The 27,816-nt window shown below is 43.0% G+C and overlaps 3 protein-coding genes across 11 annotated transcripts in view; all 3 read left to right on the top strand.

Annotated features, from left to right (window-relative positions):
* PPFIA1 (PTPRF interacting protein alpha 1) overlaps nt 1-4,879 on the top strand; it is a 52,708-nt gene extending 47,829 nt beyond the window's left edge. For all 7 annotated transcript variants that reach the window (XM_058025469.1, XM_058025466.1, XM_058025464.1 and 4 more), the window contains 3 exons: nt 399-564; nt 1,809-1,879; nt 3,188-4,879. In XM_058025469.1, the coding sequence (XP_057881452.1) occupies nt 399-564; nt 1,809-1,867 (225 nt within the window). In that variant the 3' untranslated portion in view covers nt 1,868-1,879; nt 3,188-4,879. The remainder of the gene's footprint in view (nt 1-398; nt 565-1,808; nt 1,880-3,187) is intronic.
* A 2,182-nt stretch (nt 4,880-7,061) lies between these two features.
* Nucleotides 7,062-7,394, top strand: LOC131084947 (putative uncharacterized protein encoded by MAPKAPK5-AS1). Its single transcript, XM_058026704.1, has one exon. The coding sequence runs from the start codon at nt 7,062-7,064 to the stop codon at nt 7,392-7,394; it is 333 nt and encodes a 110-aa protein (XP_057882687.1).
* CTTN (cortactin) lies at nt 7,156-27,816 on the top strand. Of its 3 annotated transcripts, XM_058025573.1 has the most exons (17): nt 7,156-7,284; nt 10,040-10,123; nt 10,377-10,450; nt 11,725-11,854; nt 14,400-14,510; nt 15,187-15,241; nt 15,750-15,860; nt 16,686-16,796; nt 17,072-17,182; nt 18,428-18,538; nt 20,167-20,222; nt 20,718-20,787; nt 21,278-21,426; nt 24,347-24,436; nt 24,543-24,732; nt 25,627-25,698; nt 25,988-27,816. In XM_058025573.1, exons 2-17 carry the CDS (start codon nt 10,040-10,042, stop codon nt 26,122-26,124), a joined length of 1,662 nt encoding a protein of 553 aa, XP_057881556.1. In that variant the 5' UTR covers nt 7,156-7,284; the 3' UTR covers nt 26,125-27,816. The 3 variants fall into 3 exon arrangements, with proteins under 3 accessions (XP_057881556.1, XP_057881554.1, XP_057881555.1); XM_058025571.1 differs by lacking the exon at nt 18,428-18,538; XM_058025572.1 differs by lacking the exons at nt 15,750-15,860; nt 18,428-18,538.

The raw sequence follows: 27,816 nt of genomic DNA, 5'->3' as shown, positions 1-27,816 counted from the left end.
TAACTGGTTCTAAATGGGAAGCTGGCAAATGGAGCTGCCCAGTGGGTACATTTGCATTGACACAATGCATTCTCTACCAAAGATGTTTTTGGAAGTGTATTTAACTGTATTTACTAAGTGTAGCATTATGTTTCTGAGGTGGAAATATTGCTTGAAAGATGCAGATATATTAATGGGGGAAGGAAAATGCACTTGGGTAATTAAATTCCATTTACCCAAGTGCTTAAGGAAAGCCCTGCTTGGCAATGCAGTATTTAATACACTTACTTTTTATTTCCTCACAATTGCCTTCTTCAGTGGTGATACATTTACTTAAGTTTGTCAGTAATCCTTTTAATGTCAGTAACAATCCCCAGTAACACTTTTTGCACTGCTAATGTTGTTTGTCAATATGACAGGATGATGATAAGAGCTTTAGGAGAGCACCTTCGTGGAGAAAGAAGTTTAGACCAAAGGACATAAGAGGTTTAGCTGCTGGATCAGCAGAGACTCTTCCTGCAAATTTCAGAGTTACAACCTCAATGTCTTCACCCTCTATGCAGCCAAAGAAGATGCAGATTGATGGTATTGATTTTGTATAATTTTAAGCATGATGTTCTTTATTTTTTGCCTGAGATTCCAGGGGAATTAAGTCCAAATGACCTTTTTGCTGCATAAAAGCATCTGCCTTGTGCATGGTTATTTTTATAACACTGTGTTTAACCATAGGGTGCTTTGTCATTTCAGGAAGCTGTACTAGAGATGAAGTTTCTATTTTACATCACTGGAGTAACAAAATGAGAATCATAGCTAGAAATAAATGTAATTTAGGAAAGTAAAATGATAGCTTAGTAGGAGTCTTTTAATCACACAATGCAGAATTTTTGATTAGCAGCAATTAGACCAATATGAGCCCCACTTCTGAAATGCAATACAATGCATTCAAAAATGATGTGAGTAAACCTCCTCAGATAATTTTGAGATGAGTAAAATTTCAGTAACAGGTGCATTACCCCCCCTGCAGTGATCACTTCATTATTGACCAGATTTGAAATCACTGTTTTATTCATTGCTGTGTACTTAATGATCTTTGGGCATATGTGTTCACACACAGATATGAGTTAAAAAAACCCAAACCAACAAAAGCAGACCCCAAAAATCCCCAATGGAAGTGGAGGTTGATCACCTGTCACATGAGGGATCTTGTCTGTTTAAAAACTGTACCTGTAGCAACATAAGAACAAAATTTGGCTTGAATTTAGTTTACAAAAGATACACAGAAGCAAATGTGAAATGTTTTTTTATTGGAACAGACAGAGTGAGAACACAATCTGTTAAAGTTGCCTCAGGTTCTGAAAACTCTTATTTATTCATAAAGCTCAAAAAACCAATTTTTGCATCTGATGCTACTCTCAGTATGCTCTTCTAAATTTTAGGTACTCTCACTAGCACAAAATATTTACCAAAATTCATGTGGAAAATTCTGTAAATGAAAGTAGATTAAGCCTTTACCATGTAAAACCACTTTCTTTTTGAAATATTAGATATTTACAAACTACATAAAGTAGTAAATAACTTTAAAAATCACCTTTGCCAATTTCTCTGTGCTAATTGGCAAGCAGATTTTTTTAGAATACATTTTGTTAGCCTATGGAGCAAGAAGTGGTTAATATACAAACTGTGAAATAAATTCTGCTTTTCTAACTTGTAACCTTAGAGTTGGGTGAGTACCAAAGCTGTAATCACCATTGCTGTAGAGGGGTTTTTTTTGTTTGGAAAACTAACATGCATGCTGTGTTCTGCATGTCTTCCCATGCTTCTTGGAATAGGCAGTGTATCAGGAACACAAAGATTGGATTCTGCCACAGTAAGGACCTACTCCTGTTAAAGCCTTCTCCTGGTGAGTAAAGCTGATAGGAATAACACTGAAGCAGCTATTTGTGCAATAAAGCAGCAGGGATTTTCCTACAGTGGTTTTACACACTTAGAAAATAGTCCAGGTTTTCAGGGTAGGTCATTCTATGGGAAATCCCAAGTTTATTTCCTACAGTAAGACTGAGTGTTGAAATACTGGGTTTTGTCAGAAATGTGTTCCTGTGAGGTTTTTAAAACAGCTTCAAAAGGGACCTGTGCTAAACAGTCCTGTAAAAAGTGTTAAAATCAAGGCTGGATGAAGCACAGCTAGTGGAAGTAGGGAGGGAGGGAAGAGACTAAATTAGGGATAAAAAAATAATCCAGTGTGTGACACTGCAGTTCAGATTGCTGATTTCTCACAGTCTTTGCTTGATCAGAGCTGTCCCACTAAAACATGCTTCAGTACTGAATTGTTACAGGGATAATTGCAGTTTCCCAGTTCCTGGACACTCCATACCCCTATGATTGCTTGGGCTGGCTGCTTGGATTTAGCTACCTGCAGCCTCAGTCTGGGGAGCAGTGCTGTTGATGTGTTGTAACACAAAAATCCATGTATTCTGGCTTCTGAAAGGGCTGTAGTCCTGTCTTTCTCCAGGATCTGGAATGTTTCTGCAGCAGCCTCTGCTGTATTTTCTCATGGCACAGTACTTCTCTCATTTTGCAAGCAAGCCCAAAAAGAATTTTTTTTTAATTACAATGAATTTTAAAAAATCAACTCGGTGGCTCTTTCCCCCTCACTGATATCTTTCATGGACTGTAAATTGCCTGTCTTCTCTGCTTGCAGTGTCTTTCTTCTTACTGGTAGCATCCCTTCCAACTCATGTATTTGCTTCCTCAAATTCAGAACCTTTTGCATGTATGAGTTGAGTTCTAAAGAGTTTTTACATGTGAACTGCTGACAGAGGAAACTCCTGCACGTAGCACCTCAGACCACATGAGTGTCAGTTCATACATAATCTCAGGGGCTCTCTTTAAAGTATTTTTAGTTGCAAGAAACTGAAGTTTTAAGTCTCTCCCCCAGATTCTCCTCCCTGGTTCAGAATTTTCTGTAGTCAGGTGATGTGGGATGGAAATCCTCGAGGCAGAAACATTTGCCCTCATTGCTTTATTTGCATTGCAGCTGGAGATTGCAGGAGGCAATCAAATGATATCCAGCATGGCATGGCAGTAATTCAGTGCATCACTGCTGAGCTGTTTGTGACAATCTTGGAATGCAATGGTGGTTAAAACCTGCTAATGGAATCTTCTGTGTTTTTTTCTTTTTGTGTGTTGTTTCTGTTTGTTGTTTTTGCAGTTTACCCACACTATTTCTACCGGTGATATGCAGCATTTTGAACATTTGGAACCCTTAACCTGTTAATACTTGTTAAATGGACACTTTGAGATATTTTATTACAGAGTTTTTAATTAGCAAATAAATTCATGAGTACTATAGAGAAAATATTTTAGAACCTAAATGTTTCTTATATTTATGTGACTTGTCATTTATATAGTTACTTACTTTATCTGTTTCTATTCAGTCTACAAATCAAATCATTGCTGATTTTTTATTCTAATTTTAGTCTTTCCAGCTGAATGTACTGTAATGCTTGTATGTATATGTCCCTATGAGCAATATAGGGTTTTTGTAAATTATGCAGTAACTGTAATTATCATTGTTTTTTAATAATGAAACTGAAGGTGAAAAGGATTTTAATACCTTTGTAAAAGTATCACGACACCGAGCAGTATATATTTTGTCTTTTGGAGTGCTTAGCTTAGATCTGAAAACAAGTCCAGCTTTTTTTCAGGTGAGCCTTTGTTGACGTAGGAGGGACGGTACACGAGTGTTGTTCTCCTCAGAGCTGTACCTTTCCACACAGAGGATGTGTCAAGTAGTGGCAATTTGTCTTTATTTAAAGTGGAAGTGGTTGGAAAAGCTGGGAGGAACTCAGCCTGCAGGACGCGTGTCAGGAGCGATTGCCTCAGTGCTCACACCCTCTGCTGTGTTTGTGCAGCGCCTCTGCGCAGTGACTCAAAACAAGCCATAAACCGAGGACTCTTTTTTGTTTTTGCTTTTCCTTCCCTGAGGAAGACAGACTTCATAATGATTCCTGGTTGTGAGCCACAGGCCACAGAGAGGTTTTTTTTTTGTCCTAGACCTTTTTGCTTGAAAACACTTGGTGGAAAGATGCTGGTGGAACCAGTTTTAATGGACCAATCCTAAAGCACTGCAGCCTCCTGTCAAATGAGTAGTGAAAGATGAAGGTACAATGGGCTGAAAACTAAAGCAGTGCATCTTCTAATAAAGGCCTTACTTTTCTTATGTAAGTCATCCTATGTGTTTTGTAAACTTGTTCTAAAGACTTGTCTGGACTTTAATTTGGATGGTTGTAGCCATTTTGGACTGTATGAGTAGAAAATGTATCTGACACTTGTAAATGGCATATTAAAAAGCCAGCAAGAATCTGTTCAGATGGTGCATTATTTATTATGCAACAATATATATAGCATGTCTTTTTTCTTATTGTTTTCCACTTTTAACTTGCTTGTAAAACTGAAATTCATTGTTACTGTTCTGTTTTTCTATTAATCTTTTGTGTATTTTCAGATTATGTAACAATATGTACAGTCTACTTTTGAACTATTTTTATCACAGTATTATTTATTGCTTTCAATAAAGTACTGATGCATTTCCACTGCCAATAAAACACTATGAAAAAGCTAAGATCTAATTGTATGCAGGCAGAAACTTTGCAGTGAGTGGATATTGTCAATAAAGCATCTTAATGATTGTTTGCTGCCCTGTAGATCTGGTTTCAAATGATGACCTTTTTCCAGGAGCAAAAATATTCAGTTAGATGATGTGACATTTTCTTTGGAATTGTTCGAGTTCACATGCATTAATATCAGTTTTCTGGAAAAAAACCTGCTTTATTGCCTACTTCTACTCATCTTTAGAGCTATGATTTGCTTTTTAAAATAATAAACCAGACCTGACACACAACTTCAGTGTATTCTGGTCCACATGGTGAAAATGGAAATGCTGTCCTAGACAGCGGCAATGTTTGCTTTGGTAATAAAATGAAATCTTGGCCATAGTGATATTTGGGGAGAAACATAGGAGTTGAGGGAACCAGTGCAAAATGGGGTCACAATAGGGCTGTTCATGTCAATGTTGATATATTTGTAAACCATTTCATTGAGTAGAAGACGGAGGAATAAAGTTGCAGAATGATGAAAGGAGTAGTAAAGCATATTTCATCATGTCCTCCAGATCAACAGCAGGACATGGAAGGCCTGGAGAAACACTGCCATGGATGCTCTAAACCTTGTTCAGTGGTGCATCTCTGTTTGTCTGGCTTGTCTGTACGAGTTGCTGTCTGTCCATTTGCAGTCTCTTTTATATTCTCAGAGAATCTATCTTTCTAGAAAAAAACTCTAAAATGGAACTGCAGAAGGAAATCCTGACTCACTGCTCAGCTAAACTTTGCTGTTTAGAGAAACCTTGCCTAGGCGTTGCTGGTCACTGATGTGAGTGATAGTAGGTGTTCAAAGTCATGTATTGTTGCTTCTCAAAAGTGAAACCGATGCGGGATAGACTTGTAAAATGTGAACAGAAAATGCGTTTATTATTTTGAGGCTGTAAAACGTTAACTGTTATGGAACAATGGAACTGACATGAGAGGTAGAATAAATGAGTGAAATGGCGAAAGCTTTCACAAACTGGCAAAAAAACCTGTGTGTGGTGACTTCCTTCTGAGTTACACAGCAGAGCTGTGCTGGAGAGATCAGAAAAACGTGTCTTGCTCAATTTTAATAACTCCCACACATCCTGCTGAAAGAAAACTGCACATGGAAAAGGCACCTGGGTCTGTTACAGTAAGCTTTAGGTAGTGCTTGATTAGATACAACATTTTGTAAATTGCCAAATGTCTTTAAAAGCTTCAGTTGGAAAGAGGGCTGTAAAAATTAAACTATGCATCCTGTCTGCATGCTTCAGAATTATCTGAGTGAACTTTAAATTTTTGCATGTCTAAAGGACAGAGACTCTCAAAACAGATGTTTTAACTCTGTCTTTTAAACTGCTGTAGCAGTGTCTTGTCTTGTGGACAGTAGTGATTTATCATGCCAAGATTTGGAGAACAGGTTAATTAGTTCAAAGCAGAATTTATTTTTGGGGTTTAGTAAGCTAAAAATTGAGAGGGAGTGGCAGCAAAATTAATTTTCAAGTAAATAAAAATTGACACTATATGTTTGAGGGTGGTACTTTTAAAAGGAACTTAAGTGTCACTTTGCCTTTAAAAGGAAAGTTTTTCACTTCCCACTGTCAGGGTTATAGCTTTGGTGCACAAGTAACTCTACATTTTGTTAATTTCATTGTTTGTTAATAGTAGGGGACTTGGGAGGGAAAGGGCAAGTGTAGTTACCTGAGGTGGCAGTACCTTTTGATTTTACAGGAGATGTTGGAACAGATGGGTGAAAAGTGATACGTAAATGTGGCTGGTATTTCTACCTGTACATGGAGGGACAGGTGAAGACTCCAAAAAGACACAGAAGAGACAGAAGTAATCCCTAAAGGATTGAAGTTCTCTGTATGTGTGTTCTCCTCTAGCAGACAGAGTTTTTATAATAAATTCAGCCCTTTTCAAATATACTGTATCCAGTTTTTGGGATAAATCACACTGCATGTAATCCAGGAAAAAGTAACGGACCTATTTATGGCATGAACTGGCTACATTCAGAATTAAGTTGTTCTTGTGTTCTCCTGGATTTTTTATCATCTTGCCCTCTATTACAGCTTGAATTTGTGTGTTTATCTGTAGAAACATGCGTTCCTTGGGGTCTTCCCTTCCTTTAGAAGACGCGAACAAACCATCACCTCATTCCACAGTGTTTTAAACCCCCGCAGTTCCCATTTTGGCATCCGTTTCATTTGGATCGGATCCCGGCCACGGGGGAACCTTTTGCCCGCTGATAAAAAGCGATGAAAACCCCTGGGGATGAAGTAGACGCGACTTGCAAAACATGACGGTGCAAAAGTGAGTGCTAAAAAACAAAGAAGGATGTTCTCAACTGCACCAGCAACTCCCCTGTGGCCATTTTAAAACTACTGATGCTGCATTTTTTGAAAGGGGGGACGGAGCAGCTCCAGAAATAAGCATTTATGATAGAAATAAGCATTTATGATGGTCGGGGCGGCTCGCAGGCCGCGGGGGAGGCGGCGTTCCCGGGGGCAGCGCGCCCCTCCCGGCGGGGCGGAGCGGAGCCCGTCCCGCTCCCACCTGGAGCCGGGAAGAGGAAGTGGGAGCTCGGGAGAAGCGGAAATTGCAGCAGCAGCAGCCGCCGCCAGCCCGGGAAGCACCGGCGGGGAGCCAGCGCCGAGGAGGAGGAGGCGGCGGCAGAGGCAGAGTAAGCGCGGCGGGGCCGAAGGGCAGCCGGGCCGGGAGCTGCGGGCTCGGCCGGGCAGCGCAAGGCAGAGCCGGGGGGCGTCGCGGCTCCGTGTCCTCTTTTTTCTTTAAAAAAAAAAAATATTTAAACTCCAAAGCTGGGAACTTGAGGACAAGCGGCTGGATCTTCCCACAGCGCAGGGCAGAGCCCCCGGCCGCGGTGCCAGGCTCAGGCCGTGGGGCCCGGCCGGCCTGGGAGCTGCTCCCGGCTCCCCTCACATCTCCCGGCTCCCCTGGGCGCTGCTGCCCCGAGCCCGTCCCTAGGCCCGGGCAGCGGGGAGGTGCCCAGGCTGCCGCTGAAGGTGCTGGGTAGGATGATGTGTGCCTGATTAGTCATAGCAGCGCCGGCCAGCGCATACATCCCAGGCATATATATTTAGCTTGGGTTTGTGTTCGAACCGTAGCGTTCGCTCCTTCCTTCAGGAATCATGACCACGTGAGCCAGTGAGTCATGAACAGATCGTGTTTCTCCTCGTTCTGCCCTGGAATCGGTGCTGGAATAGCAGGCGGAAACCAGGCTGATTCCTCTGGCTGCGGGCTGGGAGCCCCGGCCGCTGGGGCTGCTCTGCTCCTTGTGGAATCCACCGAGTGAATTCCACCGCTTTGCTCTGTGAAATTCACAGAGTGCGGGGCTGAGCTGTGGAGCATTGGAAAATGTTGGCTTTTGTGGCCATGATTTGCAGAGAATCGTGGTGGGTGCTTGATTTTGCACGGGGGTGCGTGTGAAATCCTTCTTCCCTGTGCTTGTTTGTGAGAGCTTGAGGAGGAAGCAGTGAAACCTAGACTGAAGGATGCGGCTTTTGTTCTTTGACATGTCCAAGCACAGCTGAATGAACAAAATACATCCATCAAGTGAGCATAAGAGACGAGTACTTGAGGGGAAAAAAAGTTGTGTTTGGCACAAAGCAAATAGAAATTCATCATACACAGCACCCGAGTCAGCTCTCATCACTTGAATTCCATTCCTAAACATCCTTCACAGCCTGGTGGAGCACATAAGGATGGATACGGAATATCCCCCTTAGGAGAAGTTAGAAATAACTTGGACCCGTGTTGAATTTCATTATTGAGCTGGTTGGGTTCTGCTTTCCAAGGCTTTTGGGGGTTTTTTGGTGAGTGATGGATTTTATTAGGAAAGAGTAGGACAATCAGACACAATCATGTGAGAGAAGGCTTTAGACAGAGCATTTTAAGGATGACATTAAACCACCTGTGCTGGGTTATAAACTCATAGTCTCAGAAGCTTTTTGGATATGAGGTACTATTATAAAGGTTAGTTCCTTAACTGGCAGAGGAATTGGAGATGGAAGACCTGAAAAAACATGAAGGGAAATGTGCTAATACTGTTAATATGTCACCTGCTCTGCTTTTACACCCTCCTTCCCGGCTACTCCAGCATTTGCTACCCTGATGTTTGACTGTCAGTTTTCTGGCTGCTCTCACTCACATTACCAGTCCTGAAATTTCTGAAATGCTCCATAAAAGTGGCTCATCAGCTCGTTCTGCCAGGCTGCAGAACGAGCCTGACAGAATAAGCTGTGGACTTTACCCAGGGATTATTAGTTATGCATTTAAGAGGAAGTGAGTTTTCATCCCACCCACTGAATTATGCTTGTGTGAATTAAATAGCCTATGATAATTATCTTTGTAATCTGTTTTTAATTAGAAGGATAAAGGTAAGCGGACAGAATGCTGGTATGTTAAAAAACTGAACTCTAGTTGAATAGCAAAGAAAAAATAAAATAATTTCTCTGAAGTGTATTCTGAAAAGGCTGGGAGAACAGGCAGCTTGTAGTTTGATGTTTCACTTTTGCTTTCTAGAATGTATTTGTTTTGATTTATGTAGAATAAAGGGTGTAAAATCCAGCCAGTAGCACCAGGAAGATCAGGAATTTTGCTAACTAGCTGAACTGTTAATTAAAAGCATCCAACTTGATACTCTGGGGGAATAAAGTTTCCAGAAACTGAGAGGCCCCAAATCATTAACCTCTTGAAAGTGCTGGGTGTCGTTTCTAGAAGTCATTGTTTGCTTTTTTTATGAATCTTGCTTCCTGCAGTCGCCCTCTGTTTCCCCTGGAAGCCAGACAAGGTGCTGGGTTTGTGAGCACCGTGTCTCACTGGGGATTACCAAGGAGCAGAGCTCCTGTTCTCTGTTGTTGTTGGAGTTGTGTGCAAATTCTTAGAGTTGTTGGGATTTCTCTCACCCTGCTGGAACTCCCTGCATGGCAGAGGAGGTTGTGCAGGTGTATGCAGGTGAAGAACAATGTTGTGCTCATCACTTGTAACGCCTGGGGGGGAAAATAAATCACCTATTCCTACACCTTAATTGTAGGCACAGGATCCAGAATTAGCAGCAGTCTTTGGAAGTGCATGTTGGCTTGGAAACCTGTGTGAGCAGAAGTCTTTGAGTGCAGTGACTGCACCAAAGGCACACATTAATTTGAGCAAAGAAAGGTGACTTTGTTCTCTTGAAACAGCAATTGCTCCTAATCTTTTTACAGTGCAAATGGGAGAGGTAAACAGGTTTGTAAGGCAGCTTGAGAAGACAGCCTGAGCTCCAGTGGTCAAACCTGTTTTCACTGCAAGCACAGCTTTTGGTCATGTGGTTAAATAGCATGCTTTATTGGGAATTTTGGATTGCATCTCCTGTGTCAGCTCCTGCAGGAATCACACGAGCTGGCAGGTGAGTGACCCTGCTTCTCCTGCTGGTGTTGCAGATGTGGAAGGCTACTGCAGGCCACACCGTGACTGTCAGCCAGGATGATGGAGCTGATGACTGGGAGACAGATCCAGACTTTGTGGTATGGCTTTGGGGTTTGCTGATCCACCAGGAACTTGTTCTGGGATAGTTCCAGAGGAGCTCTGGGGTGGGGGACGTGGCTTGGCCAAATAAACTGCCAGGAGTGTGTCCCTGGAGTGGAGGGGAGGCGAAGCTGCTGTTCCAGCACCTGTGGCCTCAGTGACTGCTGGAAGCTTTTGCTGTGAGCTCTGAGGTGTGTGTGCCTGGTGATTGCTTTGGGTTTTTAACTCTCTCTGGGTGTGTGTCCTTCACAGAACGATGTGAGTGAGAAGGAGCAGCGCTGGGGAGCCAAAACCGTCAATGGGTCCGGCCACCAGGAGCACATCAAGTAAAGCATTTCTTGTGAAGTGTATTAACAGGCACAGTCCCTGGCAACTTTTAATGTCATCTCAGTGACTTGTGTCTTCATAATTAAAACAAGAGTCCCTGCAGAAGATTGATTGTTTGCCGGATGGCTGGTCTTTCAAATCTGTCTGTCTTCAGAGCTGAAATTATAGCAGAAGTATGGTGCAGGGACCCTTAAATCTTTCTTTGTAACTGGAAATGTGGTTTTTCCTGCCTCTGTATCTGAAAAAGGGTTTTTGGTGCTGTTTTGGTGCAAGAGCAAGTAGTGCCAGGGGAGAAGCTGAGGGATCTGAGCAGTTTCAGTTTGATACTTTAAGGAAACGTTTTGTCCCTTAATTCTTACACTTTGATTAGAAAACTGCTACAACCAAACTCATAAAAACCCTTGCAAAGTAACAAACTGAGCTCTCTGATGGAAAAGGAAATAAGTGCATCACAGAGGCATATGTGAAACAGAAATGATGCATCTCTTCTGAATCCTGTATTTCTTACAGAAAGTGTCTAGGACAGAACTTTAAAGCAATTTTAGGAAATGTGTGATGTTGCAAACAGAGGAGACTGAACTCTGGTTACTTCAGGGATCAGTGTTGCTCTGCTCTGTTCTGAGGGCAGTGGGAATTCCTGCTGGCTGAATTACACCTGAGGAAGTTCAAAACTCATGTGGGAAGTGCTTAAAGTGCAGATTCCACCTTGGGTTACTCTTCTTTTTATAGACTGCACTGCCCTCAGTTCAATTCTGTACATATTAAGGGATCACCTTGGGAAGAGGAGGTGCAAGTTTCCTTACATCTTTATTTTGCAGTACAGTGCTGTCTAGAATGCTGTGTTAGAATTAGCCCTGATACTACAGGGACTGTGTGATAAGAGATGTTGCCTGTTCTGAAAAGTTGCCATCCAGATAGAAAGTAGAAGAATTGGGAAGAATTTAAATTAGGACACAAGGAAAAAAAAATGTTTCAGGCTCAAATCAATTCTAGGTAAAGGATTGCTAAAATAGCAAAATTCCCTTCCACATTCTTCTTAAAACCAGCAGTTTCTTTTCTTTTTTTAAACAACATTTTGCAGTGGGACAAATCCAATGTCTCAGAATATGAGGAAATGTTTCATATACTGAAAAAATGGGAAGTGCTTGAAAAATCCAAGTGATCCAGCTTCTCATTAAGATGACAGTTTTGTCAGCTTTATATTTTTGCATCTTTTTGAAGTTGCTTGCTGAAACCTCCTTAGTAAAAGTTGCTGCTTTGTTGTCTTTTAAAGTATTCATCAGCTGAGGGAGAATGTATTCCAAGAGCACCAGAACCTCAAAGAGAGGGAGCTGCAAACAGGACCAAAAGCTTCCCATGGCTACGGGGGGAAGTTTGGCGTGGAACAGGATCGCATGGATAAAGTAAGTGTGGATGGGGATGGGGCTTCCTTGGGATGGAGGGAGCAGGGAAAGGAGAAGCCTGGCCAGCAGCACTCTCTGTGTGAGCTGAGCTTGTCCCAGCTTTGCTCTGGGCTGTGCACTGGCCCCACGTGGTTTTGATTGATGCCAGGTCTGGAGATGATTCCCCTGGCGTCGGGATTCAAGTTTTTAAATTTATGTTTCTAAATGAACAAAGGGCTTGGTGCATTAATAAATCCAGTATGATCTTTTTATTTGGATGCTGGGCCAGCTCTTCTATGCATATAGATAGAGACTGCCAGAAAAATGAAAAAAGGTTGTGCTGCTGCATTAAAATCAGAGTGCAGCTCTTGTGAACAAACTGTGAACAGTGACAAAGAATGCAAGTATTTAAAATACTGTACTTCAAACAGATGGTAGTTTTTTATATAAGGAGTTGATGGCTGCTTATGTTACACTGTGAAATTCTAATTCTTAGTATAACTCCTTTAGTCCTGTGATAAATAGGCATATCAACTTCTGGCTGCTTTCTTTCATGAGCTCTGCTAGAATAAGAATCAAAGCATTTCTAAATCAGAAAGTTTTCTTACTTTGTTTTCTGTATTCTTGGTAACTTGACAGCCTTAAATTTTTGCTGGATTCTCATATTCCAGAGTTAATTGCTGTCCAGTTCTCAGCAGGCCAACCTTTGAATCTGAGAAAAGGAATTGTTGAGCAGATTCAGGCCTGTTCTGCTGCTGCTCTCTAGTGTCAGCAGTTTATCCCTCACCTGTGTCTGTGGGAGAATGAGAAAGGAACAAAAGTCAGCAGTGTTTCCCGTAGGCCACAATTAATCGTGGGGAAAAACATGCTGGTCATGCCCATGTGAGTGATGCTGGTGGCAGGAGGTGTTCACAATTTCTGTTTGTAATGAATCTTTCTCCCTTGTGACTGTAGTTCTGAAGCCTTGTGGCTGAGATGTCTCCTTTGCAGGTATCTGTGCAGGTGTGCTGCTCCTAAAGCTTGGCTTTAAAGCTTGGCCATTCAATCAGGGTTGCTGTAGCATTGTCATGCTGCAGGGTTTTGCTGCATTTAGGGCAAAACCTTGGTTCTGAGTTAAAATGAACATTTCCATCACTCTGTGTGCCATACCTCCTGAGCTGGTGTAAAATGTACAGAAAAGTTATGAGGATGTTTGACTCTGAAATACAGATTACCAAAAAGTGTATTTTTCTAAGGGGGGTTTTGTTGTAATGTTTGGTATTTGGTGAAATGCAGGAAGTCCTGGTACCACCAAGAAAACACCACACTTATACCTCAGTTGGTGTAACAAAAGGGAGATCAGGTAAAACCACAGAAAACCTAAAATTTTCAGAGCTTCATATTTTTCATAAATGTAATGGGAAGAAAAAAGGGAGGTGGGAGCCTTTTCTGACATATTTCACAGCTACTGTACTACAGAACACCTGAAAAATGGACAGGAGTGTGGTTGTTTCAGTCAGGAAAAGAAGGGAGCTTTTTTAATGCTTTTGAGCTAAAGTAGTGTCCTGGTATTGCCATCCTTGATCTGTTACCTGGCAATGACTTTGTCCTTTGCTTCCCAACCTGCTGGGAATGTTGCCTCCAGCCCCTGTGTGGAAGAAAAAGAGCGAACACTGTAAAATCCAAGGTGTGCAGACACCTTGTGTCCTCAAATTAATTCACCTTGGCCCAGCTGCCTGGCACAGATGATGCAGTGTTGGGTTACTGGTGAGTTGCAGGTTGCTCTGGCCAGTTGCCAGTGTTGGCACTGGGCAAGGAAAAAACATTTTTACTCGAGATGTGAGGCTCCAGCATCAATTGCAGGAGCTGGAAGGGCTCCCCAGCACTAGGTCAGTGTAACACTAGCAAGGGCTGTGTGGAGGCACTTCCAGGTGTGTAATTTCATATCCCTGTGTCCTGCCAGTGGGATGGATGGAGCTCAGCCTCTGTTCAGCTCAGCTTCCGGGGTCAGGATGCAGGGCTGGATGCCTTTGGCACAGGTGTGGATGCATCTCCTCATGTTCAACACCATTTTGCATGTGAGGAAGATGCCTAATTGTGATTTATGCAGGAGACTTGAGTGCCTCCCTAAACCAATGGCAGCTGGCTCTGGTTGTATTTGTATTGTTGTACAAAAATAGTGTTGTATTTGTTGCAGTCCCCTGTCAGCTAAAACAGATCCCTGAATAAACACAAGGCTGTGTGTTTCACCTGAAACTCACTTCAAATTCTGCATGAACACCATCTAGACTCCCTCTGTACCTGTCTTGTTTTCATTCCTGTGCTTTTGAAGTGCAAATGCAGGGCATAAAATAGTTCCCATAAAATGCAGTCACTTCCCTTGCCTAGGCTGGATTGGTAGCATGGCAGCATCCTTGTGGAGACTTCCCAAGTGAGCAGGAATTTCCAGGGAAGTTGGTTTCAGCAGGAGGAGTGGAAGTGGTGCATGTTGGTAACAAAACTCACCCTCCAGTTGCTTGGTGCAGTGTTTTGTCTGACACACAGGACTGTGTAGAACTGCTCTCTGAACTGCACCAATTTCTTCCAGTCAGCTGTTGGACATGAATACCAATCCAAACTCTCTAAGCATTGCTCCCAAGTGGATTCAGTGAAAGGGTTTGGTGGCAAGTTTGGAGTACAAACCGACAGAGTTGACCAGGTGAGTGATTTCATCTCCTCCTGCAGCCACCCACAGTGGTTGGTTTTTTTCCTTTTTTACATAAAACTGCAGAATTCCAGTGCCTTAGGATGCTGGTGTGGGCTGCTCTTCCTGCTCTTTTTGAAGTTTAGCAGAAGCTAACACTGACTGTTAGGGAGATAAATTGCTGTTTAAAGCAGAGTAGAAAAAAGCCCTCATGGGAAATTGAGATGAATTGAAAAGAAACCCTAAAAGAGATATTAAAATATACTTTTTTGTGTTCTTTGACAAGGTCAGTGTGAACATTGTAGAATGTTTGGGGATGGTTTGTCCTGTATCACAGCATGAGCTACTGGCCAGGATATCTTGTTCCAAGACTGTGTAACAATCCCTGCATGGAAATGCTGGATTTCTGTCATACTGAGTTGCTGGACCTGGCAAGGCCAGGCTGGAGTGTGCTGCTGGCACAATTTGCCTTGGCAAGGGAGGGCAAAACCCTGGCCATGAACACATGCACTGAATTGCCTGGAAATGAATATGGCCCATAAGTTAAAGAGGTATTTGTGCTCCCAATCCAGAAGGTCAGAGCAGTATGGAGAGACACAGGAACTTACTGTACTCTGTGTCAACTGAGGTGCATGCAGTTTTTCTCCTAATGCCTAACACTGTCACAGTTGTCATTTTATTTCTCTTCCAGTCAGCTGTTGGGTTTGAATATCAGGGCAAAACTGAGAAGCATCCCTCCCAAAAAGGTAAAGTGGGGAGGTGTCACCTCGGTGGGCACGTCTTCTATAAAAAACAGAGTAGATTCTTTCACTGTGGGGGAAGTACCTCCTTTAGTGGGACCTCTGCATGACATTCCCAATGAATCAAATAGTGGGTTTGGTGGAACAGAGGAGGAAAAAATGAATTTCCTAGCAGTTTCATAAGTTGATGAGGTTTTAAGACACAGAAATAGTGGAGTCAGGAGTCTAATTTTTCTTTCTGAAGTGAGGTTCAGGGGCATGTCAGGAAGACTGGGAGTTGTTCTTTGCTGTATTGCACCCTGTTGGAAATAGGGAAAAAAATTAAAGGGAACCATCATAAGCTGTAGGACTATTGCTTATCTTATGTTTAAAATTAAACTGAATTTTATGTGCTAAAGCCCTCATAATGCTTGAGTTCTGAAATAACTTGTTTTTCCCCTCAATTGCTAGGCTATGCTGTATCCATGACAAGTTGCTTTCATGCTGTTTTTATTGTGCTTTACTCTCAATGCAGACTACTCAAGTGGTTTTGGTGGAAAATACGGAGTACAGGCTGACAGAGTGGACAAGAGTGCAGTGGGGTTTGATTACCAGGGGAAAACTGAGAAACACGACTCCCAGAAGGGTGAATAGTGAATAATAACATGTGTTAGCAGGCTCCTTCCCTAGTGCTGTAGGCACTGCCCATAGCCCATGTTGTAGAATACTCGTGTTTTACACCTCTTGCACTCCTAACCCGCTGAAAGGTAATGCTGGGTAAAATTTATGTTGCTGAAAACCTCAGCTTCTGGGGAAAAAAAGGCCAAAAAAATCTGCCTGGTTTTAAGGGATGGTCTAGGGCACACAAGTTTGTCTGGGGGTTTTTTACAGCTCCTTTTGAAAAGCTGTAAATCAAAGTAGCCAGACTGTGAGCAGCCTAATCACCACAGAGAAGTGCTTCTAAAAGAATCAACTGTTTGTGGATTAAAACACTTAACAGTGTTTAGAATTAATGTTGTGTTGCTGCTTAAGTTTCTATACATATCTAATCAAAAATTGACCATTTTATGGAAAAATGGTGACACTTCTACCATCTGTTTTCTGTTTGTCCCAAAGAAATGTTTGAACTCTAGAAACACTGACAAGGAGCAGGGGGTGTTTAAAAGCATCCAGGCTGTTGCTGATGTGGGTTTTGAAGTTCACTTCCCCATAAGTGTCTTCAGAGTTTTACCAAGGAGTCAGGCAGCTGAACTGCTGGCGTTGCCCAGCAAAATGCTGTTTTATTTTCCATCCTGGAGAATGTGTTCTGAAGGATTTCTGACTTCAGTGTCTGAAATCAAGTTTAGCTGTGGGTGTCAGTGCTTCTTTTAAAACACAGTGCAGTGCTAGCAGCCCTGATTATCAAAGTTTCTCAAGGTGATGGTTTTGTTGCTGAACACTTACAAACAAAACTCTTCCCTCTTATCTCTAGATTATTCCAAGGGCTTTGGAGGTAAATACGGTGTTGACAAGGACAAAGTGGATAAAAGTGCTGTTGGCTTTGAATATCAAGGCAAAACGGAAAAACATGAATCACAGAAAGGTTTTTATCATCTTCTTTAAAAATAGTAGCTCTGATCCTTTTAAACCTGGGAAAAATACTTTGGGGTTTTTTTTGGGTGGGAGTTTTTAGTTTGTTTGCGGTTTGTTTTTGTGGTAAATGTGTGTTTACCCCATGTGTGTGCATATTTTGGATACCTTTAAATAAGTGAATGTATTATTAACAGGGCAGTTTATCCCCTAACATATTCCTGGGCTTTTTTACTAAATGCCATTTGCAGCTACGAATTGCAATAATGTTTTCTGAAAACTTCACAGATTATGTAAAGGGCTTTGGAGGCAAGTTTGGCGTGCAGACAGACAGACAAGACAAGTGTGCCCTTGGCTGGGACCACCAGGAGAAGGTGCAGCTGCACGAGTCCCAGAAAGGTACCTCAGCCCTCAGCCCCTTCTGTTCTTGCTGCCTGCCCTCATTTTGACCTCCTGTTGCCTGTGTGAGCCCTGCCCTGGTGTCTTTGGGCACAGCCCCACAGGAGCTGACATGGGGCTCCTTTCCTGTGTCCGGTTTTGCTGTTGTTGGGTGAACTGGGTGCTGCAGAGCAGCTTTGGCACAGCTGACACCCAGCCCCTCAAAGTCCAGGCTCAGGACTAAATTTTCCCTTTATGGTCCTGCAAGTGTGGTGGATTATTTTCTTTTTTTTCAGTTGAGCTGTGCAAACCACAGGTTAGGAATTCCTTTCCGCAAATAAATTTTCCCTTCTGAATTCTGTTGTGTATATCCCTATTTCCATGCAGGAAGAGTCTAAAATCAATTGCTGATCATTTTTGTGGCCTGTGGGCTACCTGTTCCTGTGAAATATTTGGTTCACAGTAAAAATCCAACTTCCTGTAAAATGCAGGTATTGCTTCTCAGCCCTCTGCCTGTCACTGCTCTTGACTTAATGAAATAAATATTTTTTTAAGTGATGAAATGAATATTGTTCTACTGGGTGCTCCAGCAGATTTGTCGTGAGAAGATTACCTGAATCTCTTTTTTTCTGTGCCACCCCTCATTTTATAGTACATATATATATTTATATAAATAATTATAATAATATATATATAGATGTAGATGGCTGCTCCCTAGGCAGCAGTAGGGAATGATCAGCTCTTAGCTGAAACCTTTTCTCCCTCAAGCTGTGTGGCAGCAGGAACATTCCTCTTTCCTTTAAGGAGTATCTGGAGGGTGGTCTCTGTGGGGCCCATCTTCACACCTCTTTAAAAGTCAGCTCTCTGTACAAATGTTAACCACCCTGATGAGGGAAGCTCATTTGATTCCCTTGTACTGTTTTGGTGGTTTTTTTGTTTGTTCTCTTGTATCTGTTGTTGTTTTGTTTGGATGAACAAATTACCTGTGTACCTATGTTCATACCTTTGATCAAGTGCAAGTGCATTATGCAGTATGGATGAAAAATGTTGAGAAATGCTTTTTTTCTGTGACTTCAGAATGGTGTTCTTATATCTGATAAATCACCTCAAGTTGAGACTTTTTTCAATTTACTTTTGCAGAAGTGTCTTGATGTATTTCTTTTTTTTCACCATCCAAAATTGCTGATAATTGAAATATTTTGAGTGTCTCTGACTGAACTTTGTTTCCCTGCCTTGGTTTTAACGTATCCCGTGTGGCTTTTTCAGACTATAAGAGTGGTTTCGGAGGGAAATTTGGTGTACAGACAGAAAGGCAGGACCCCTCTGCTGTGGGGTTTGATTACAAGGAGAAACTAGCCAAGCATGAATCTCAACAAGGCACCGTTTTCACTTGTTACTTTCTTACCAGTGCAGCCACTTCTCACACAGTCTGAAATAGTTCTCTGAGTAGATCAATGCCAGGAATGTGCAGACACACTATTGCGCTTCTGTTCTTCCATGATCCAGCTCTTTTCTTTATTCTACCCTTAAAATATTACCTCAAGCAAGCCTGTATTCAGGAAACACTCAGTGTTTAGTCAACAGCTCTGCAAAGTCCTCAATTAGTTATAGCTGTACATGCAGGGGAATAATGACATTATTGTTAGTATGGTGTTAATGAAATCAGATTTATAGACTAAACATAAAGTTTTGCCTGGGTAAATTCGTGGAAAAATATTCAGATAACAACCATGCACGTAACCATTAACAAGAAATGGGCTGTGGCAAGATCATTTAAAAATGATTGTAGTCTTTGAAAGAAGTAGGGAATGTTTGTTCTTGGGTGAGCAAATGCTGTTATAATGCTCTGTTTATTCATTGTGAAATAGTTGGGGTGCAACCCATGAATTCCTGGTTTTCCATTATCTTAAAGTGAGGAGTCTGGAGCGGGAAAGTGTAAGTGTAGTATATTTATTCTGGCTGAAAATACCTCCAAAGCTGAAGAAAATGAGGTTGCTCATTGATAGCTGGCATTTCCCTGTGCTCTAGTGACACATATTCAGACTTTCAGAGCCCCAGTGCAAGCACTGCAATGGCTGGCAGGGAGAGCCCGTGGTTTGGGGGCTGAGAGGAGAAGGGATGGATTCCAGGGATGGATAGGAAACATGGGTAGTGTAAGGACACATTCCTACAGCTCACACACACCACAAAGAGGGCTTTTTCCAGTCACACACTCTTGCTGCTGCTGTTGTGCTGCTCTGGTGCTCCTCAGATGTTCCCATGAGAGCAGAAACCCCCTCCTGTCTGGGTTTGTTGGTTGTTTTTATCAGTGTCACTGGGAGTGAATTTGGGAGTGTGACAAGTGCTGAGGGCAGCAGCAGCTGGGAGGAAGAGTGTGCAGCTCAGGGCTGGTATGGGCTAGCACAGCCACCTCTGCTGGTGAGTTGCTTAGGCAGCTAAAGCTGGCCTGTGTAATTTCCCCTTTCTGTGTGTAGAGCAGGAGTTGCCACCACTGGCTTTAATGTTCACCAGCTGAGTATCTCAACCAAAACCACTGGAAAGAGAAAATTGTTACATTTTCCTGCCATTCACAAAGAGGGAAAAAAACTCAAAACCAAAACACCTCTGTGGTCACTGAAGACTCCTTTGAGCAAAGCAAAATGGCTGAGGCTCCCTGGTCCCTGCAGAGGGCTCAGAATTGGTGCTGTCAAAGGCTGTGTTACAGAAGTGATGCATCAGGAGGGCTCCTCCCTTACTCCTTGCTTGATACCTGTTCTATCCTCAGCTCTGTGTTCACTCAGGGGAGTGCATGTGGCCCACAGTCTGTCTTTGCTGCTCTTCCTGAGGGCTCCTGGGCTTCTGTGTCTCTCTGCATCATGGCCAAGTTGCATTTTCTCTGGTGGCTGTCACTGTGGCTCTGCATGAGGCTGAAATGGCTCTTTGCACCTGAGGTGGCTTTTGCATTTGGCTGCAAGGGGGGAGGGACACCCAACTCCCTGCTCTGACCTTTTTTCTCCTGCTTTCAGATTATTCCAAAGGATTTGGAGGCAAGTATGGTGTCCAGAAGGATCGGATGGACAAGGTAAGTTGCTTCAAAGAGCCATGACTTCTGACCATGAGGCAGAACAGCCTGCTTAGATCTGCATTGCTCAGCTCTCTATTTCTGGACACTTCTCCAGTCTAAGAGCAGAGTTTTGTGCTTTTCTAAGCCTTTAAGAAGCAAATTTATACACACAGAGCTGATGCCAGCTTATGTGGATTAGATCAGCAACAGCTACACAATGTATTTTTATTGCCTTCTTTTTAGTTCTGATGAGTCACTCATAAACTTTTTTATTTTTAATTAATAGGATTTTGATGTGTTCAGAACTACCCCTTAAGATTAATTCTTTCCAGCTTGACTTACAGAAAGGATTATTCTGTTTGTAAAGTTTTGATCCTTCCTGATTTGGTTTTGATGTTCTGCTAAAAGCCTTAGGGAGAGTACCACAGTAAAATATCTCAGGTTGAGGCTGTGTGAATATCCTCATGAATTTGTGGGGGCTTTTACATGTATCCTTTTTGTCCTTACTGATAGAATGCAGCAACTTTTGAAGATATTGAGAAACCATCATCAACTTATCAGAAGACCAAGCCAGTAGAAGCTGGTAAGGCATTGGCCCCAAATCCTTTCTTTGGAGGTGATTATGTCTGGATTATTGATGTAGCAGTGCTGAGTAAAGGTCATCCAGAGAGAACTGCTCTATTTGCAGCTCTTTAGTGCCTCAGATATTCTCCTACTTCCATTAGAGGTGGTTTTGCTTTGTTCCAGTTTGTTTTTTTCTCTTGAGGCTCATCAGAGTTAAGGAAGGGAGAATAAAAAGCGTGAGAATAAGGAAGAATAATTGTGTAGGGTAATGGTGGGGCCTGTACCATGAAGGAGAGGAGGGCGAAGCATTACAGAGGATTTTTGGAGGAGAAATGAGATGTGCAAGAAGTTTGAGCTGGGAAGGGAGAGGAAGAAAGAGGGATAGAAGGACTTTCCTGACTGAACTATAAACTCAAGAGGGCAGAAAAGCAGAAATTTGTAGCAAAAACTCATTCCAGGCTACTTTTTATAGAACCACGATTTGACTTGAGTTCTTTCCCCTGTTACAGTTGCCAATAAGACAAGCAGCATCCGAGCTAACTTTGAGAACCTGGCCAAGGAGAAGGAGCAGGAGGACCGAAGGAAGGCAGAGGCTGAGAGAGCCCAGAGAATGGCCAGGGAGAAGCAGGAGCAGGAGGAGGCTCGGAGGAAACTGGAGGTCAGTAACATTCAAATCCCATTGGAGCAGCCTGCTTTCAGTGCAGTGCTGGGAGAGAAGGGAATCTTTGAGAAAAGGCTCCTTCTTCCCAGCTGGCCTTTAAAGCTCCAGGTGTGTGTTTGTGCCTGTGCTTCAGCTGTGTCTGACTCCAGCCTGGCCTTTTCCTCCTGTCCTTCTGCCTTTTGGCAGTCCCACATTCCCTTTGGACACGGAGGAGCTCATGAGAGGAGAGTTCTGGGGTCCCCAAAATGCCCTGCATGTGAAAGCTGGTGATGCTGTTCCTTTGGGATCAGTGTTTTGGGAGATGGAGGTGGTATAACACACAGCCAGGAAATCAGGAGAAGATAATTTTCCAAATGTCAATTGAATCTTAGTTAGGGAATTAAAAAAATTGACTTTGCATTGGTATGGGTAAAAGCTTCATGATTTTTGTGTTATTCATAAGCAAGATAATTCCAGGACATATTTAGTCAGAATCTGTATCTTACCTGCCTTATGGAATTTGCATATTTGTTTGTATTAGTTTGTGTTACAGGAGACTAAGGCTTGATGCAATTAATTTGTTTTAAGAGTACAAAAGACTGTCTGGTAGGCCCTCTTCCTCTAAAGAGATTGCTTTTTTAAATTTTTTATTTTTCCTTGTTTCCCCCTTTTCTCTCAGCTTATCACCTATTTTCCCTTCTGGTCCCACGCTGTGCAGTGTGAGCATATGTTCACTGCAGAAATGTGTCACGAGCTGAATGGGAGCTCATCCTCTGTGCATCATTCTCATGCTGCCTGTCCTCCACGTGGACTTCTAGTACCTTCCCCAAACACTCCTGGGGTTTCTTTACTGTGCTGGAGAAAAGCTGGGAGAGGAAGAGGTCATGGAATGGTTTGGATTGGAAGGGACCTTAATTGCTTTGTCTTTTTTTTGTTTAATTACTTTGTTATCTCAGTAATTATGTTATTTCTCTGCTGGTATTTTTGCTGTGAGTGTGGGTTAAATCCAAGCCATTTTGCTGGATTTTTCTTGTGCTTCATCAAAGATTCTGTTGCCTGGACACATTTGAAGTTTTTTTCCCCCAAAGCTGGTATTTAGATTTCCCTGTAACCAGATGATTAATGTTCTTACAGCCTGAACATCGCCACGGTTAATTGTGGGATTCTGCAGACACAGAGAGAGGGGGATGAGGTTGAGGGGAGCTGAAATGGCTCTGCTGGCACTGCCCCTTGCTCCCAAGCAGAGCAGGAGAAGGGCAGAGATGTGATCCACAGCATCCACAGAGAGTGCCAAGGGCAGGGATGGGCTCTGACTGGAGTGAACTTTATTTCTGTCACTGAACTTCTTCACTTCCAGAGCATATGTGGGCATACAGCCTCCCACAATGGGAGTGTACATATGGACTGCATTCCTTCCAGAGCCCTGGTTGGTGGCAATCCTTGTTCTGGTTTGCTTTTCACAAATGTCACACAGGCAAAGAGTGCTCAGGGAGCTCTTCTTTGATGCCTGGGTTGAGTCAGTGCTGCCTCATGATTTCACTGTGCTCTGCTGCCTTGCAAAAAGAGGCAGGATGCTCTTTCACACGGAGCATTTCACTATGGAACAAAACCCAGCCTGAGGGGAGCCATGCAATTTAAATGTTTTATGGCAATTACATTGTGTCTATCCTAAACTATAATCTGGACTGCAGACCCATTTCCTAGGACAAATTCGTCAAACTGTTGCCACATTTGTTATCATTAATGGATTGATGCTGCTTAATTTGTCCCCAAACTTAGGTTTGACTTCTAATATTCACTTTGTTGGTGCCTTTTTATCTTTTCATCTCTAGGATTTAAAAGTGAGGGAGGGTTTGCATCAGGAGACACTTTTCCCAGAAAGCACAGCACTGAGCTTTGAATTGTCTTCAAAGCTGGCTCTGCTCTCAAGACACACTTTGCTTTCTTTGTTGGGTATATATTTTTTTTGAGCTGTGACAAGCAAAGGAGAGGAAGAATTTTTTGCAAGAGTCCTACCACTACATCTCTGTACTGCCATCTCCTGAGAATCCTCTGGGGTGTTAGAGCTTGATGGGCCTAAACTACTGGAGTGCACAGATTCCCATTGCACACATCCTCTCCTCCTTTTTTTCAATGAAAAAGACAGTTTGGCCCTGGATTCATGGTTTGCTTTTCACCTGTGGTAAAGAGAGGCAAAATGGAAGTTACCTGTGAAACAGTTACCTTGTTTTGTGTCACATCAGTAACACAGGATTTCTTGCATTTCCATGTCCTGCCTCTCTAATGAGTGGCTTTCCAATGATTGTGCAATTGCCCTGTGATTCACTGGTGGGATGGCACTTGAGAGAAGCATGAAGCACTTGAGTGCCAGAACAGATCCATGTTCTTTGTGTCTCAGAACACAAAAGCAGTACTGCTTTTATTTCTACCACATTTCTTAATTCCTCTGAACATTGGAATCCTGACTGTCACTGTACAGGGCCCACTTTTGTCTGAGCTGTTCAGTCCTTTGCCTTGGCAGGATGTTTTGCAGACCTGCCAGAGCTTCACAGCCATTTCTCACCAAAGGCTGTTCATCAGTTGTGCCCCCAGAACACGTGTGGGCTTCAGGTTCTTTAAACTCAGCCTGAAATGGGACACGAGGCCCAGCCAGCTGATGAGCAGAATGAATACACTGAGCACCAAAGCCCTGCAGTTCCTCTGGAGATGGGCCAGACAACTCTGGGGCTGTTTTTAAACACAGACATGCATATGTGCCATGGGGGTTTTGTTTCTTCCTTTTTTTTCCTTCTGCTGTGCTGCATTTCTCAGCCCAGTCCTGTGACCTTGAGCAGTTCATTGCAGGATGTATTGCCTGTCCTTCATTCTGAAGGGTTGTTTCTTGGTCCCCTCATCAGTGGCTGAGCTGCACTGAAGTTTTCCTTTCTCCTGGGTTTAGGAGCAAGCCAAAGCCAAGAAGCAGACCCCACCACCCTCTCCTGTGGTGCAGGTGGCAGAGCAGAAGGCGCCCTCCAGCCCGGTCTATGAGGTTTGCTGGGATTCCTTTGGGATGTGGGCTTTGATCCTGATCAAAAGGATCCTGATCCTGTGATCTCATCACAAAGCCCTGACAGAGCTCCCCTGTCTCCCTGCAGGATGCAGTTTCCTACGAGGCAGGGTCAGCCTACAAGAGCTCCAGCCCCTCCTACCCTGCTGCCCAGGAGCCAGAGGCTGGCTACAAAGCGGCACAGCCCGAATACCAGGAGGCAGTGAGCCAGAGGGAGGCAGAGTACGAGCCTGAGACTGTCTATGAGGTGGCAGGAGCAGCAGACCACTACCAAGCAGGTTTGTGTCTCACAGCAAACCCTTTAGAGAGGGATTGTTTCCTTGTGCAAGAGCTTAATGAGCAGCTGTGCTGATAGCACGCTGTCCTGGTTTGCTGAACTCTCAGTCCAGTGAGACTTTCTACATTCCCCACCAGCAAACTTTAATTAGGAAATTAATAAATGGCTGCAGCAAGGTGTTGAAGTTAGTTAACTTTTGTGAGATGATGTTGGAGTAATTACAGTGCTCTCCAGGGTCTCAGTTCAAAAAGAAATTCAGGGGTAACCATTCCCACCCTGCGGAATGTAGCTCAACATGAGAAGAAAGCACTGAGCTAGAGATTAAACGTGCTGCACCAGGAAAAAAATCCAATCAACAATTCTTGGAGTTTGATATTGAAGTGTTGGGTTCTGTTCCTGTGAGGAGTGGAGTAGGGATCTCTGAAGCTGCAAGAGTAAGATTCTTTTGAATTCCTGTTTTTTTTTCTCACCTCTTCCAGTTATTAAATGAGCTGTGAAGGATGAAACTGCTCTGGTACAAAAACCTGGGAATTTTAAGCAGGCCCCTTTCTGCCCCCCCAGCATACCACCACTTGTATTAATTATTGTCTTACACAGTGATCTTGAGCTCAGCTGTCCTGTCACATTTTACAGAAGCAGTACAGGGCTGATTGGTTTTATGTAGTCCCATACTCAGTGTCTCCTGTAAATGCTTCTTTTCATGCTTCAGTTGTGTGTGATTGAGGGAGTAAGTCCATGCAGAAGGAATGTCAGCACTGCTGAAACCTAGCATGGGCTGTTGCCTGCTTCCTGTGTGGGTTAGCAGTGCAACTGAAGGAGCAGCACCACAGAAAAAAACTGAGGGTGGAAATGTACTTCATGTTTTAATTGTTCTCCCCTCTCCTCCTCTCTTCAGAAGAAAACACGTATGATGAGTATGAAAATGAACTTGGGATCACAGCCATAGCCCTTTATGATTACCAAGCTGGTGAGCAAACCTCTTGTTTTCACCCTTTGGCTTTGAAAACTCTGCTCTGCATGAGATAAATCTGGATTTTTCCTTTGCCTTTCTCTGTCTCTTGTGGTTGCAAATGAAAAGTCAGGGATTTGGGGGTTTAACAAGAGCGCAGATGGCAAATTTCCGGGCGCGCGTTGCAAATTACCGGGCGCTGTTTGTGGGGCTGGTGGCAATTTCCAAAAGGCTCTTCCAGCCCAGTGCTGGGGCTTGGTGAGCCCTTGGCAGGGTGGGTGCTGACCCCGTTGGGCTCTCCCTGCAGCGGGTGACGACGAGATCTCCTTCGACCCCGACGACATCATCACCAACATCGAGATGATCGACGACGGCTGGTGGCGCGGCGTCTGCAAGGGCCGCTACGGCCTCTTCCCCGCCAACTACGTGGAGCTCCGGCAGTAGGCACCCCTGCTGCTGCTCATGCCTTAATTCCCCAGCCCACACACCACTGCTCACACTACAGACACACCACGAGGCTTTCCCGAGGATGGAGGGGGTATATGCATATGGCTTTTATATTTAATACTTTGCTGATGCTTTTTAAAACACTTAGGCCACAGAAATCGCTAATATATTGTAACTGCTCTGTCTTTCACCGAGGCTCTTGGGATTTATTTTCATCTGGGAATGTTTCTTCTCTGCCAAATCAGCCAAGCCTTTTGGAGGACAGGTAGCTGTCTGCTGTAATATTGCATGTTTTACTCCTAAGTGAGCAGATTTAGTCAAGTGTTCGAGTCTAGTTAGTCTTCCACGAAGCGTTTGCAGCTGAGAAGGTCATGGCTATGCAGGCTGTTTGCATTTCCACCAAGTGGAGAGGACTGGGGAGGTGCAGAGTTGGTGATTTTCTTATTTTCCTTTTTTTCCTTTTCTTTTTTTTCCTTTTCTTTTTTTCTCTCCTTTTTTGTTTTCCAGATAGTGCTTGAAAAAAATGAAGAAAATGTTTTACAATTGCAGTTAATCAAATACTGCCCAATATTTATGGAATATTAATGTTATGAAGGAAACAGTCTGGTACTTTTTCCTTCTCCTTTAAAGTGGAGTTTCTTTGGCTCTTAAATTAATTTTTTTTTCTTCTTCGTTAATTATTTTTTCTTGGTCCTGCTCCTCCTGCTCATGTTATCCCAGAGGAGGGCTGCAAACTCTCTAGCACTGATTGTCCCAAATTCCTTCACCCTTTTGTTTTTGCTTCACCCTCCTCTTTTCCCAGAGGGAAAACTTGGAAAAGTTACTGTGCAAGTGTTAAGTCGCCCAAAGAGATTCCTGCTTGTTCAGAAGGAAACTGGCATCCAGATCTGCAGGAATATTCCCATTGCTTTAAATGGGAGGAAAAGGCAGGAGGGGTTGGATTGCAGTTGTGTTCTGTGTGCAGTGCATCCCTGCTCACACAAGGAAGGAAGGAAGGGCCTGCTGTGCAGTAGTGACATTTTATGGAACCATTTTCAAGTCAAGGAATGTTAATGATTGGATTGGAAACCCATGTAAATTATCCCCATTTTTAAACTAGACAAGAGACTTCTTTTTTTTTTGTATGTTCAAGAGAAACTGCCAGTACTGTTCTACTAAACAACACAATTAAACCTTGGTTTGGTTTTTGGGGTTTTTCTTGCCAAAACTGAAATTCCTGTCACTGTAGAAAGCTGACCACTGCAGATTTAGGGTCCCTACCAAAGATAGCAAGTTGCATCCAATAGTGCACATGTTCAGTGTCTGTACTGTCTGTTTCCACCTTCTGATCAAAAGGAAAATGTCAAATGTGATGTAGAAGCCAAGAGAGAAGGCAAAGACTTCTTATCAGATCTCAGTTTGGACCAATGGAATATGGAAGGCCTGTACAAAATGGTGAATTGTCCAGAGTGTCAAGGGAGAAGGCATCGTGTTGAACCCATTCTTGGATGGTTGGGACAATCCTTCATGAATGTCACATGTGTGTCATGATTATTACTATTTTTTTCTCCTTTCCATGGTCTCATATCTGTGTTGTATTTGCATTACTAGGGTTGGGTTTTATATGCAGTTTATTTTATCCAATTTTAGAACACCTCATAGGGATATGATTTTTGTAAATTAAATATTCAATAAACTTTTTGAACCATT

The sequence above is a fragment of the Melospiza georgiana genome, chromosome 6, assembly GCF_028018845.1.
Source record: "Melospiza georgiana isolate bMelGeo1 chromosome 6, bMelGeo1.pri, whole genome shotgun sequence".
Classification (NCBI taxonomy): domain Eukaryota; kingdom Metazoa; phylum Chordata; class Aves; order Passeriformes; family Passerellidae; genus Melospiza; species Melospiza georgiana.
Note: the sequence above shows the minus strand (reverse complement) of the source record. Positions and strands in the feature narration are given on the sequence as shown.

Bases quoted from the DNA above. Each gene is read 5' to 3' on its own strand.
- LOC131084947 (XM_058026704.1), top strand. From the start codon at position 7,062: ATGGTCGGGGCGGCTCGCAGGCCGCGGGGGAGGCGGCGTTCCCGGGGG.
- CTTN (XM_058025573.1), top strand. From the start codon at position 10,040: ATGTGGAAGGCTACTGCAGGCCACACCGTGACTGTCAGCCAGGATGAT. The intron at 10,451-11,724 runs GTAAAGCATTTC...TGTCTTTTAAAG, and splicing joins GGCCACCAGGAGCACATCAA to TATTCATCAGCTGAGGGAGA. The intron at 20,788-21,277 runs GTAAGGCATTGG...CCCCTGTTACAG, and splicing joins GACCAAGCCAGTAGAAGCTG to TTGCCAATAAGACAAGCAGC.